The sequence below is a fragment of the Orycteropus afer genome, unplaced genomic scaffold, assembly GCF_000298275.1.
Source record: "Orycteropus afer afer isolate SDZICR_OR568_19922 unplaced genomic scaffold, OryAfe1.0 scaffold00433, whole genome shotgun sequence".
NCBI lineage: Eukaryota > Metazoa > Chordata > Mammalia > Tubulidentata > Orycteropodidae > Orycteropus > Orycteropus afer.
Genome location: NW_006922020.1, coordinates 289000 through 302492, shown reverse-complemented (window position 1 = coordinate 302492; position 13493 = coordinate 289000). Strand labels below are relative to the sequence as shown.

The following is a 13493-nucleotide window of genomic DNA, read 5'->3' as shown; positions in this document are numbered from 1 at the left end:
GTGGTGCCAAGTTCCTATACCTAAGGATCCCTGCTGGCTGGGACTATCTCACCTACCACTGCTAGAAGTTCTATCACCATGTAGTCCAGCCCTGATTTTGAACTCAGGTGTTTTCTTGCCCTAGACCTTGGTTCAACACCCTAGCCACGTCATAGAAGAGGCTAGAAGTGGGCTTGCACTGAGGGCAGCCTTTTATAGTGCAGCTTGGACATTCTGGAGTAGAGGCTAGAGAAACCCCCCTTGCTTTTGTCTTAGGGAGAGACCAGTCTAGCTCTGTCCTGCCCACCACGCCGCTGCCGCAGCCCCCACCTTGCTGCAGCTCCGTGTAGCTGATGGAGCCGGAGCGGTCCCGGTCATACTGCTGGAAGAGGTTCTTCCACTGCTGGATGAACTTCCACAGGGCTGAGAAACCGTAGACATCGATGCGGCCTGACTTGGTCTTATCAAACATATCTGAGCGAAAAATGGGACAGGAGGGGAAGGCAACTTCAAAACTGAGGGCCAAAGTCACTAAGGCAGCCCTTCTCCCCAGGCTGGAACAGGAGACATCCACAGAATCACAGGCCTTAGGCCCAGATCCCTTGTACCCAAGATATATCCTCACCAAGTGCTGCACCTCTCCACCTCAGCCGCCCTCCAGCCCCACCCTATCCAAAGTTATGTACAGAATTCCCTCTGCAGCATTGTGGCGGTTCAAACCCACCAGCCACTCCTCAGAAGGAAGGTTGGGCAGTCCTACTTCCGTAGTGATACTGCCTCGGAAACCCAAGGAGGGGTCGCTATGAGTCAGGTTTGACTCGACGGCACATAACAACAACAACATCATTGTTAGCTAAGCATCAAGATCCTGATCTGTGCTGGCCCACTCCCTGTCATCTCCTTCAGTGCAGGGAATCCCATTTTGCAGAATGGGAAACTTGAGTCTGTGGTATAGCAGGGTCTAAAACTTGAGAAAATCTGAGGGATAGAGCTCTCTGTCCAGGCAATTTCACCTTGAGCATGGCTTCTCCTTGAAACCCTCCCTAGCCAAAGGAATAGCCACCAACCCATCCACTGTCAGCCCTCAGGCAGCTCTGCCCAACCCAGCCATAGGGAGGGCTGGGACTCACTGATCATCATGAGGCACGTCTCATCATTGAATGAGGACCAGTTGGAGTTGACCAGAGCCTGCTTCAGCTCCTTGATGGAGATGTAGCCACTGTGATCGGAGTCCACTGACTGGAACCAGGAGTAGGCCTCTGGATCCACATTGGGAGGGGCACCACCTACAGGAATAGGTGCAAACAGGGGAGTCATACGCAGGTCTCAGGGGCAACAGAGGCAACTCAGAATGCTGGGAAGGGCAGGCCTCAGTGCCTCCTTGGCTACTGTTTCCCCATCCACAAAGCCTCACAAATCCACCTACCTCCTGCCTTCATCGAGCCCACAACCTTACTCTGGTGGCAGACAGCCTTTGGTGTAGACTCATGAGTATTTACAGTTGATTTTTTCAGGCTTTTACTATACTTCTCTACTTGATTTTAAGTTTCTAAGGAACAGGAGGAGTCCCTGGATGACACAAACAGTTATGCACTTGAGTCTTACCCAAAAGGCTGCAGGTTCAAATCCTCTCAGAGGTACCTCAGAAGACAGAACTGGCAATCTCCCAAAAGGAAACAGCCTTGAAAACTCCACGGAGCACAGTTCTACTCTGCACACATGGGGTACCACAAGTTGGAACTGACCTGAGAGCAACTAACAACAGTGAACAGGGACTTCTCCCCCCTCCAGTAGCAAAGACATTCTCTGAAAAGGAGAATTTTATTTTCTTCACAGACTAGGGGCACAAAAACATTTGTTGAACACCTAACATGCACAGCCCAGAAACAACTATTTCAGGAGTCACAGGAATTGGGAACTCTCTGAGGTGAGAACCACGCCTTGCCCATTCCTGATTTCCCTGTACATAACACAGGGCCTGGCACAGTGGATATGTAACATCTTCTATTAGGAACTGCAAGGAGCTCTGGTGGTGCAGTGGTTAAGGGAGTCAGCTGCTAACCAAAAGATCAACCATTCAAACCCACCAGCCACTCCACAGGAGGAAGATGAGGCAGACTGCTTCCATAAAGAGTTATAGCCTTGGAAACCCTATGGGGCAGTTCTACTCTGTACTGTAGGATTGCTATGAGTCAGAACCAACTCAGTGGCAGTGGATTTCGAGTTATTAGGAGTCGCCAGAACGTGGGTGGCCCTCAAGCTCCACCTTTCCTCCTTCCCTATCATCTCTGATGCATGCCCCATCTCCAAACCTTCCTGCAGACATCTTTGACACATTCCTTGTCCCAAACATCCACACAGCTGCCCATATTCTGTCAGTTCCGTCCACAGGTATCTCCTCCTCCCTGTTCCCACTGTGCTGCCCTGCTGCATACACCTCCCACCTGGACTGCTATAACAAACATAAATCCTCACCAACTAGTCCTTGTAGCTATCCTCCGCCATCCTTCACTTGCTTCAAGAGTAATCTTTGTAAAATCTCTACTCTTATCAATTGCTCCCCACCTCAACTTAAAACTCTTTCAGAGGCTCTCTGCTGCCGACAGCATACAGTCCAGCATCCTCATGATAGCATTCAAGAGCCCCCAAAGAGCTCCACCCTTGTCTGCCTCTCCAGCTCCACCACCCACTCTATCTCCACAACAGCCCCCTCCCAACTCTGTTCCAGGCCCACTGAGGTGTTGTCAGTACTTGCTCTTACCCATACACACCCTGCACACTCCCACTCCAAGCCTTTGTTCACCCTGCTCCCTCAGCCTTGTGCCCACTTCTCTCTCATCTCCTGGCATCCATTTCCCATCCATCCTTCAAGGCCTGAATAAAATGCTGTTACCTCCATGAAGCCTTCCTCATTCTTCTCTCAATGAACATACCACCTTGGTCTGTCTTCTGCACCCCACCCCCTCACCTCTCATGGCCCGTACCACTCTCCACTGTGTACATGTCTTTCCATCTCCTCCCAGGTGGGACATGGACAAGTTGTGGGTACGATCCCAGCCTAACTCATCTCCAGATTCCCAGGACCTAGCACAGAGCTGGGCACAGACAGGGAGGATGCTCAGTTTGTGTGCACTGAGTGTCTGAGCACTGATTCTGGAGCCAGCTTCAAGGTTCAAATCCCAGCTCCCCCATTTTGTGTCTTGGTTAAGTTACCTTCTCTGTGCCTCACTTTTCTTATCTGTAAAATGAGGGCAACAGCAGCATCTACCTCATGAGGTGACTGTAAAGATTAAATGAGTTAATTCATGAAAACTCTTATATCAGCACTTGGCACAACCTAAGTTCCATATATAACTGTTGATTATTACTGTTTGTTGTTGTTGTTATTTGCCGTCGAGTCGGTCCCGACTCATAGCGACCCCTCCATGGGTTTCCGAGGCAGTATCACTACGGAAGTAGGACTGCCCAACCTTCCTTCCGAGGAGTGGCTGGTGGGTTTGAACCGCCAGCCTTCTGGTTAGCAGTCAAGTGCCTTAGCCACTATGCTACCAGAGCTCCTTATTACTGTTTAGTCTTGGTTACAGTAGCTTTGCGTGTATGTAGGGAGGTGGCAGAAAGGTGTATTCATTTGGAAAGATGAGCAGGGGTGGATTGGGAGATAGGGGAGAAGGTGGTAGACGAAAGTGGAAGAACAGAGAAGACTCTCTGGGAAAAACCCTTCTGACAATATGACCAAAGTTGTTGTTGTTGTTGTTATGTGCCGTCGAGTCGGACCCGACTCATAGCGACCCCTCCTTGGGTTTCCGAGGCAGTATCACTACGGAAGTAGATTGCCCCATCTTCCTTCCGAGGAGTGGCTGGTGGGTTTGAACTACCAGCCTTCTGGTTAGCAGTCAAGTGCCTTAGCCACTATACTACCAGAGCTCCTTGACCAAAGTAGGTGATACAAAGTCTGGCCATTCTCGCTTCCAAGGCTATACTTCTTCCAAGACAGATTTGTTCATTTTTCTGGTATTGGTAAACCTACTGAGTTTACCTATTGGTCAAGCTAATGGCCACAAATGGGCCAGCTTCCCACAAGGAGGTATCAGAGATGGCTGTGAGCAGTTGTGAAGCACAGAAATCAGCACCCAGTCCCAAATGGTGGGGCCAGAGAAGGATCTGCCTGACTGACGGACTGGTCTGACCTTCCTGGAAGGGGAAATCCAGACAGGCACCCACCATCCCAGAAGAGCAGCTGTGTCCTGGCAGGGCAGGTGCCTGTGGCCCTGAGCAGCACAGTTTCCATGACACGTGTGATCTGCTGGTCTGTGCAGAAAGTAAGAGCTTAGGCTTTGGAATCAAAGCAGATGTGGATTCAAATCCTGGCTCGGGTCCTTAGTTGCTTATGTGACCTCAGGCAAAATGCTTCATTTTCTAAGTACCGATCTCCCTTGTCCTAAAATGAGCCCACTTCTCTGAGTTGTGATGATTAAATGACGTAACAGTAAAATAAAGTTCTTAGCAAAGGGCTTGTTGATCAGACACATTTCCACAGAGGAAGGGACATTTCAATTGGGTCTGAAAGGATGACAAGCAATCGAGATGGAGAGAAGAAAAGCACGTGGCAAAGGCAGAGTGTGTACAGAGCACTACAAGCAGTCTCGCGCAGCTGGAAGGGAAGGAAGTATGGCAGACGAGGAGGCCGGAAATGCTCCCTGGCCTTGAGAGCCTCAGGATCTTCCCTGTAGGCAGTGGGGGCCTTTAACGGCCTTTAAGTGGGAAGGGATATGGTCAAGCCTGTCTTGTCAGAGCAGTGGTTCTCAAACTTTATATTCTGGACCCAGTCTGAGGGGTGGTGCTGACACAGGTGTTACATAAATCACACTTTAAGAACCACAACTGCAGGGGTCACCAGCTGCACTGGAGGGGTGGCAATGGCAGCCAGGTGGGAGGAAGCTGCCACAGAGGGTGAGCAGCCACAGAGATTCCTTCTGATCTCAGGCCCTGGAGGTTGCGGCAAGCCACACGATCAGAGGGGTCATTCTCTGCAATGACCTCATGTGAGCTCAGAAACAAAATTTCAAAAGGATGAAGAAATCCACCATGAAGCTGCTGAGCTGAAAGCAAACAGCCAGGAGCTCTGGGCTCTGACAAGATAAATGTCACTGGCTCACAGTGCTCAGAACCCCCAAGGTTTTAGCAGCTCCCTCAGGACCAGGTGCCTGGGTGTATATGCTAAGATGGTGCCGGCTTGCCGGCAGTTCCATCCCCTGGAGGCCTTGCAGGTGCATAGCAGGGGTTCCAAGGGCCCTTGCTGGTAGCTTAGCTTTCCAGAAACAGTCATTCTATGAAGTGGCTGACTGAAATGAGCTCGAGGGGAAGCAAAGACCTAGGCACCCACCTTCTCTGCCCCTCCGAGACTAATCAGAAATCTTCACTGAAGCTGAAGCCCCCGCTGAGGATTTTCTGCTTCTACTGGATCTACAGCCCCCTGCCCCTCTCCCCTAGCCCGTCCAGAATCTCTGCTCTTTATTTTCCATCTCACCCCCACATTTTCCCTCCTGTCTCACCATCCTTTAATAGTAAGGCCCCTACCCTATCTGCTCTCATGTTAAATGCCAACTACCTATTGGTAATCCTTCTTTGGAGAGAATAAGCACTCAGAACATTTTAAACACATAGCTAATAAAAGTGACTTTTTATTAAGTCTTTAGCATGTGTCAGACGCTGTACCCAGTGCTTACCTGCACCTTCTCATTTAATCCTCATTACAACACTGAGGTAGTGGCAATGCCCCCACTGTACAGATGTGAACATGGAGGTCTGAAGAGCCTTAAAGTGAAGTAATTTGATCAAGTCAGTAAGTGGCTTTATCTCAAAGGCCCACTAGAGATATCAACAACTAGAGGACGTCACCCTTCTATATTCAGGGCCAGTTTCCCTCTCACCAAAATGGAGTTTCTTTCCATGGTGGACTGTATTATTGCCTCCAATTATTTGTTAACCCACACTTTCCTGTAAGAGCAATGGATAAAATCCCCAAGCCTCTCCTCAAGGGGCGTATACACTCCCACCCTGTGGATGTCAGGCTTGACTGGGGCACATGCTTTGGCTAACAGAATGTGAGCGGGCAAGGTGGACAGTCCTTCAGAGCAGATGTTCTCAGCAGCACCATGCACTCTTACAGCCCTCCTGCCCTTTTCCTCTGCCATAAGAACAGCACATCCCAAAGAGGGGCTGCTCCTTCAGTCTGGGTCCCAGAACAAAAGGACATGTAGAACAGAACTTTGGTAGTCAACCCATGGCTACAGAAGGGTGTTGTTGTTAAGCGCCATTGAGTTGGCTCCAACTCAGAGACCCTATGCACAACAGAACAAAAACACTGCCCGGTCCTGAGCCAGCTTCACAGTCCTTGCTATAACTGAGCCCATCATTGCAGCCACTGTGTCAATCCATCTCCTTAAGGGTCTTCCCACTTTACGCTGACCCTCCACTTTATCAAGCATGACATGCTTTTCCAGGGAATGGTCCCTTCTGACATGACCAAAGTAGGCGAGATGAAATCTGGCCATTCTCGCTTCCAAGGAGCATTCCAGCTGCACTTCTTCCAGGACAGATCTGTTCATTCTTCTTGGCAGTCCATGGTACTTCCGGTATTCTTCACCAACATCACAACTCAAAATTACCAACTCTTTCATCTTCCTTATTCATTGTCCAGCTTTCACATGCATATGAGGTGACTGAAAATACCATGGCTTGGGTTAGGCACACCTTAGTCTTCAAAGAGACACCTTTGCTCTTCAGCACTTTAAAGAGGTCTTTTGCAGATTTGCCCAGTGCAATACGACATCTGACTTCTTGGCTGCTGCTTCCATGGGTGTTGACTGTGGAACCAAGTAATATGAAATCTTTGACAACTTCAATCTTTTCTCCATTTATCATGATGCTGCTTATGGGTCCAGCTGTGAGGATTTTTGTTTTCTTTGTGTTGAAATGTAATCCATACTGCAGGCTATAGTCTTTAATCTTCATCAGTAAGTACTTCAAGTCCTCTTCACTTTCAGCAAGCAAGGTTGTGTCATCTGCATATTTCAGGTTGTTAATGAGTCTTCCTCCCATCCTGATGCTGCATTCTTCTTCATATAGTCCAGCTTCTTGGATTATTTGCTTGGCATACAGATTGAATAAGTATGGTGAAAGGATACAACCATGATGCACACCCTTCCTGATCTTAAACCATGTAGCATCCCCTTGTTCTGTTCGACTGACAGCCTCTTGGTTTATGCACAGAGGTGTAGGTAAGAATAAATTAAGTGTGAATGAGAAATAAATGTTTGTTGTGTAAGCCAAAGGGATTTTGGGTTGCTGTTACCACAGTAAAGCTAACTAGGAGATCTCTCGTCCTGCTGATTGGCAAGCTAAGGCTGGATATAAGATGTTAAGATACCAGACACCAGGCTGCCTGCATACCACCGAAAGGGTAAGCACAGGAGCTGGATAACTCAGAACCAGGTCAGAGGAACTAGAGTCTAAGACTCCTACTTACCTGGCAGAGGTCCCTGCCCATAAGGGCCAGGCTGTTGGGCACTGTATGAGTTTGGAGGTGGCTGACCATAGGGGCTCCCTGGGGCTGCACCACCATATGGTCCTCCTGGAGTTCCAGAGGGAAGTCCCCCAGGGTTGGGGTGTCCATAGGCTCCTCCACCAGCTGGTGGTCCATAAGGCCCCCCAGGGGCAGGACCCCCAAAGCCGCCACCAGGGGATACCCCACTTCCATACTGCCCTCCACCATGGGAGGGCCTGGGGTAGTAGCTACCCGGTGGGGCTCCGGGTGCTTGTCCTGCAGCTCCTGGGCAGCCCTGTGGGAAAAGTAAGATCTCGGTCAGAATGGTGAGGCCACACACTAACCACAGCTTGGCATTTCCCCTGCCATTCTTCCCACTGATTCTGTAGGCAGGGTGTGGACTTATGATCCCATTGCTCAGAAGGGGAACTTGAGGCTTCTAGAGCAAATATGACTTACCCTTGGTCACACAACCAATGATTTACAGAGGCAGGGCTGAAATCGTATCCTCCTGCCTCCCTTTTTCCACACACCAAGGGGCTCCATGAGGGCTGGGACCGTGCCTGGTTTATCCCCAGCCTTCTAGCACCCAGTGCAGAACGGATGATGCTCAGTAAATACTTGTTGCTGTGTAAGTGAGCAGGCAAGTGAACTGAATAGAATTACAAAGCTTCATCCTGTGGTACCTCAACTTTAGCTGCAGAATCCATAGCACAAATGCACTCTCTACCACACAGCCCCTGATCTTCATCAGTACAATCTCGATGTATCCACAGCATGGACTCACTCAGAGCACATTCCCTACTGCAGCTCACAGAGCTAAAACACTTCCCATTTTCATTCACAGCTCTGTGAGGCAGGCAGGGCAGGCAGGAGAGAGCCTATCCCTCAGGCAATATGGTACAATGGTTAAGAATCAAAATGACCCAGTTAGTTAAGTGGCAGAACTTGTACTGCGTCATTTAACCATTGTACTATATTGCCTTCCAAACCAAACCCACTGCCGTGGAGTCGTCATAGAGACCCCTCCTTGGGTTTTGGAGGTGGTATCACTACGAAGTAGATTCCCCAGCCTTCTGGTTAGCAGTCAAATGCCTTAGGCACTATGCCACCAGAGCTCCCAGGTATAGGCTTACTCTTCCTAAGACTCAGCACCCTCTGCTGTAGGATGGGAATAGTAGTAGTGTCTAAGGCATTTTACTGATAACCAGAAGGCTGGTGGTTCAGACCCACCAGCCACTCCTCAGAAGGAAGATTGGGCAATTTACTTCCGCAGTGATACCACCTTGGAAACCCAAGGAGGGGTCACTATGAGTGGGATCTGACTCGACAGCAATGAGGAGAGCAGTGACTCTCCCTCCCATTGGTACGAGTGAAGTGGATCCAATTATGTGAAGAAACAGTTTAGGACAGGCCCTGACACAGAGTAGGAGCTCTGGTGCCATAGTGCCTAAGGCGTCTGACTGCCAAACCCACCAGCCACTCCTTGGAAAGAAGATGGGGCAATCTACTTCTGTAGTGATACTGCCTCAGAAACCCAAGGAGGGGTCGTTATGAGTCAGATCTGACTCCACGGCAGTGAGTTTGGTTTGGTTTGGTGGCACAGAGTAAGCACTCAATACACATCACCTATTAATAACAGGAGGAAACTCAGGCCCAAAGAAGTCATACAGACTGCATGGAGGGGCAGGCATTGTGCATAAAGCATATATGGGGCATTCCCTCTCTGGGCCTCTCCCCTTATGAGCCAGGCATCCCTGAGGCTCAGAGTGTACGGCTCCATCTTTCTAAGTGGCTGACACTTAGCCTGGGAGAGCACAGTCCCACATATCTGCAGACCAGCTGGGCTCACAGACACAGAGAGCACTGGGGGCTGTACCATGTAGACATGTTCTGGGTCAACCTGCAAGCACATCAGTGGCCTAGCCACGGAGAGCCAGGCCTTTCACTTTTTATTGTGTTTGATAGCTTCTGAAACAGCTAACCTCAAGGCTAAGGCCAAATTCATACAGTTCACTGATAGGCAGGCCCGAGGAAGGGAGGTTTCTTGGGGGAGGGCAAGCAGCAGGGCTTCCACATCCTCACTCAGCATTGTGGGAGCTCTTCCCCCCAGGAAGCTGCCATAGTTAAAAGCAAGATTCCTTCGCAGACAATAAAGTCACAGATAGATCTCAGTTCCAAATCTGCTCTCACCAGCTGAGTGCGTGACCTTGGCCCAGCAGCTTAATCTCTCTGAGGCTGTTTCCTTATAAGGAAAATATAATAACCTCTTCCTCAGTGGACTATTCTGCAGATTACAAGAAATACATGCAGCAGATTTTTGTTACATTAAGTTTAGCCAGAGAATCTTTGTGATTGTTGTTGTTGTTGTTATGTGCCGTCGAGTCGGCCCGACTCATAGCGACCCCTCCTTGGGTTTCCGAGGCAGTATCACTACGGAAGTAGGATTGCCCAACCTTCCTTCCGAGGAGTGGCTGGTGGGTTTGAACCGCCAGCCATCTGGTTAGCAGGCAAGTGTCTTAGCCACTATGCTACCAGAGCTCCTGTCTTTGTGATAAAATAAATAAAATTTATACAGAAAGTTGCTCTGGCCCAGTGGGGGAGGGGGTAGAATCCAGAGCCATGACCATGTGGCTCTACCTTCCTCGCTAGATTCTGAGGGGCTCTGCAAACCCTCAGAGTGCCTCAAAAGACAATCTGAAAACCACTATGATAAGAAAAATAGTCTTTACAACAATGCCTGGCATAAACAAGCAATCAATAAATCACAGCTGCTATTGTTATTATTGTACTAATTATCATCAGCAAAGCCCTAGGCCAGGTAAACTCTGTATGGTAAACTCTATAAAGAGGAGTGAAACATCATCCTAGCCCTGAAGGAGCTCACAGTTAATAAAAGCCTGAAAATAAAAACTCTCTGTAACATCAACGAGTAGCATAAGGCAATTGGTGCTTAAAACAGACATAAGCCAAGGGCCATGGGCTGCAAAGGGAAGAAGGTAAAATTAGGGAGGGTTTATGCAAGAATGTGGCATTTGAGCTGGAATTTGAAGAGTAAGCAAGATTCCCAGGGGTTTGGAGAGGTGTGATGGGAGAGGTACCCAGGAAACAAGTCACCAAACCTCTTAATTTTACAGATGGGGAAACTAAGGCCCAGAGGGAGAAGTCCAAGCCAGACTGCAAGTTGAAGGCAGAGAGGGCCAAGATCCCACCCCAACCCCCATGTGATGACTCCCACTGCCTCCTGTTACAGTGCTCTTGCCTTACACGACAGAGCACAGGATTCCAGTGTAAGAGGGAAAGGCAGATGGGGACTCTACAGAGTCTGGGCACTCCCAGAGCGCAAGCTGGACACCAAGCTAGGAAGTATCTCCTCCATTCCCAGTCCCGTGAGCGAAGCTTTAAACTGTACCTGGCCCCAGCCACCTGAGGCACAGCCCTCCCACCAGAGTAACACCCCGAGACCACAAAGCAGGTACAGCCAGGCAGGTATCTGACCTTCCTGCTACCAAATTCCAAGGACCTGCTGGGCCTGCTGCAGGATGGCAGCAACTAAACCCTTTCCTTTCTTGCTTGAATTAGAGCCCCAGGTACACAGTTTACAAGGCACTTTCACATACACAAGCACCGCTTGCTACATCCTGCCAACAATCCCGACAAAGAAGAGGAAGATGTTAGTAGCTCCATTTTTCAAATGACGGAACCAAGGTACATGGCTTTTAAATGACTTCATTCAGCAAGCACTTTCAGAGTGACAATACTGTGCTAGGCTCTGTGCCAAGCCTGGGCATTCCAAATGAAATGGGGCCCTGCCCTTGAGGGGCCTGCAGATAATTATAACATAGTCTGATCAGTGCCATCAGAAAAATTTACTCATGTTCTATGAAGCAAGCATGGACTGAGGGATCTTTCTGTCTGTTGAGTGAGTGAAATGAGCAATCAAAAGAACAATGCATGAAGTGGGTCAAGGAAGGCTTCCTGGAGGAGGCAGCAGTGACAGTGATACTGAAGCTGGACCTTGAGGCACAGTCATTCCCCAAAAGGCAGGAGGGCAGGGGCATTCCAGGCACAGGGAGAAGAAAACAAAAGCAAAGACCAGTGAGTGGGCACAGTGTGGGGCAGGGATCAAGAAGGTGGTGCAGTATGAAACCAGAAAGACAGGCCCTCTCCACACTCCTCAGCTAAGTACCTCTCCTGTTGCATGTCAGTTAGCTGGTGAGTGATCAGTGTCTGTCTATCCATCTCCCCCACCTGACAGTGAGCTCCACCCAGAGGAAGACACTGGGCCTCATTCGTCACATACCCCAGGGCCCAGCACAGTGCCTGGCACCTGCAAGCCTCCACCAATATTTCAACAAATTAACACCACTCTAGAGTTTGAGCTTTATGCGGGAGGAAACAGAGTGCCACAGAAGCATTTCCAATAGGGGAGGGATGTGATCAGAGCCCTGTTTAGAGAATTAACCAGCGGAGCAGCAGAGGGTGAGCTAGTGGGGGAGGCAGGAACCCAGGTGCCAGGCAGGCAGGGCTTGAACCAGACAGCAGACACAGAGATAGAGAGAACAGGATGGATTCTGAAGCTATTTCAGAGGTAGACTGGGCATGACTTGGTGACTAATTAGATTAGGGAAGAGATGGAAGGGGGAGTGAGGAAAAGGAAGTGTACAGAATGACTCAGGTTTCTAGTTTTGCACAAGTAGATAAAGGAGGAACCATCAACTAAGGCAAAATCCAGGCTAGGGAGGAAGTTTGGGGAGATGGCGGGATGATTCCCAGGGCCACCAAATTGTCAGGAAAGATCCGAACCAGAAATGAAAATGAGAATCCCTCACTCCACGTTGCTCCATCCTACTCCATGCTGCCAATCCTTAGCAGAGTTTTTCCAAAACTATTTCATGCTGATAAACACAAGATTGGAGGGAGAGGAGACAGGAAGACAAAGAGTTCAGTAATCATGGTTTTCAAAGCACCATCCCCAGGTCTTTAGCAAGGAGCATGGTAGTGCAATGGTTAAATGCTCAGCTGCTAACTGAAAGGTGGCGGCTTGAACCCACCTGGTGGTGCCACAGGAAAAAGACCTGGCAATCTGCTCCCATACAGATTACAGTCTAGAAAACCCTATGCGGCAGTTCTACTCTGCCACATGGGGTCACTAGGAGTCAAAATTGACTCAGTGGCACCTAACAACAAAAACAGGTGCTTTAACTGATTAGAAAAAAAGCTACATTCAATATATTGGTGATGAGAGGAGTAGGGAAGTGGCCATTAACATATACTGAGCTTCTGCTAAGTGCTTCTAGTTTAATTGGTTCTGATGGACCCTCAGTCCTGTGAGGTAAGTGCTATTATCCCCATTTTACAGATCAGGAAATTGAGCTTCAGAGTTTAATACTGTGCCACCATCATGCAGCTAGAGCAAGCCAGTTGGGATTCAAAGCAGGGTCTGTGTAACTCAGAAGAATCTTATTCTTTTTTTCACCCCATACCAGACCCAGTTTGAGAGCCACAGTACTGGAAGGGACCTCAAAGACCCTTCAGTCCAATTTCTCAGCTGATAATCGAATCTCTGCAGGACCACTCGGAATCTCAGTTTATACTCCTGCAAGTGGTGGGGAGCTCACCCCCTCCCAAGGAGCCTACTCAGAAAATTCTGTTTTCTTTTGGCTCTGAGGGCTCATTCTTTCACCCTCAAGACCCCTGTGAAGCTCAGAGGGATCAAAAGTCAGTCCATGCTGAGTGTTAATGGGGAAGGGAGGAGGTTGCATTACAGAGACACCAATGTCCCCAGAGCTATCCCTTTCCCAAGTGCCCACTGGAAGAGGCAGGAGCCCATGCTAATGGTAAAACACTCTCAAGAAGTCAAGAGTGGTGGGAGTTGGAGGCAGGGCAAGATGGCGGACTAGGCAGAAGGATTGCACAGACCCTCTTCAACAAAGAAAAGGGAAACCAATTAACACAGACACAGAAG

The 13493-nt window shown here is 49.2% G+C and overlaps 1 protein-coding gene across 1 annotated transcript in view; it reads right to left on the bottom strand.

The window, feature by feature from the left end:
- Positions 1 to 13493, bottom strand: part of PEF1 (penta-EF-hand domain containing 1) — a 29482-nt gene that overhangs the window by 1642 nt on the left and 14347 nt on the right. The window contains exons 2-4 of the mRNA XM_007954149.1: positions 7508 to 7820; positions 1110 to 1265; positions 310 to 453 (exon numbers count right to left, since the gene is read on the bottom strand). Coding sequence (XP_007952340.1) covers positions 310 to 453; positions 1110 to 1265; positions 7508 to 7820 — 613 coding nt within the window. The remainder of the gene's footprint in view (positions 1 to 309; positions 454 to 1109; positions 1266 to 7507; positions 7821 to 13493) is intronic.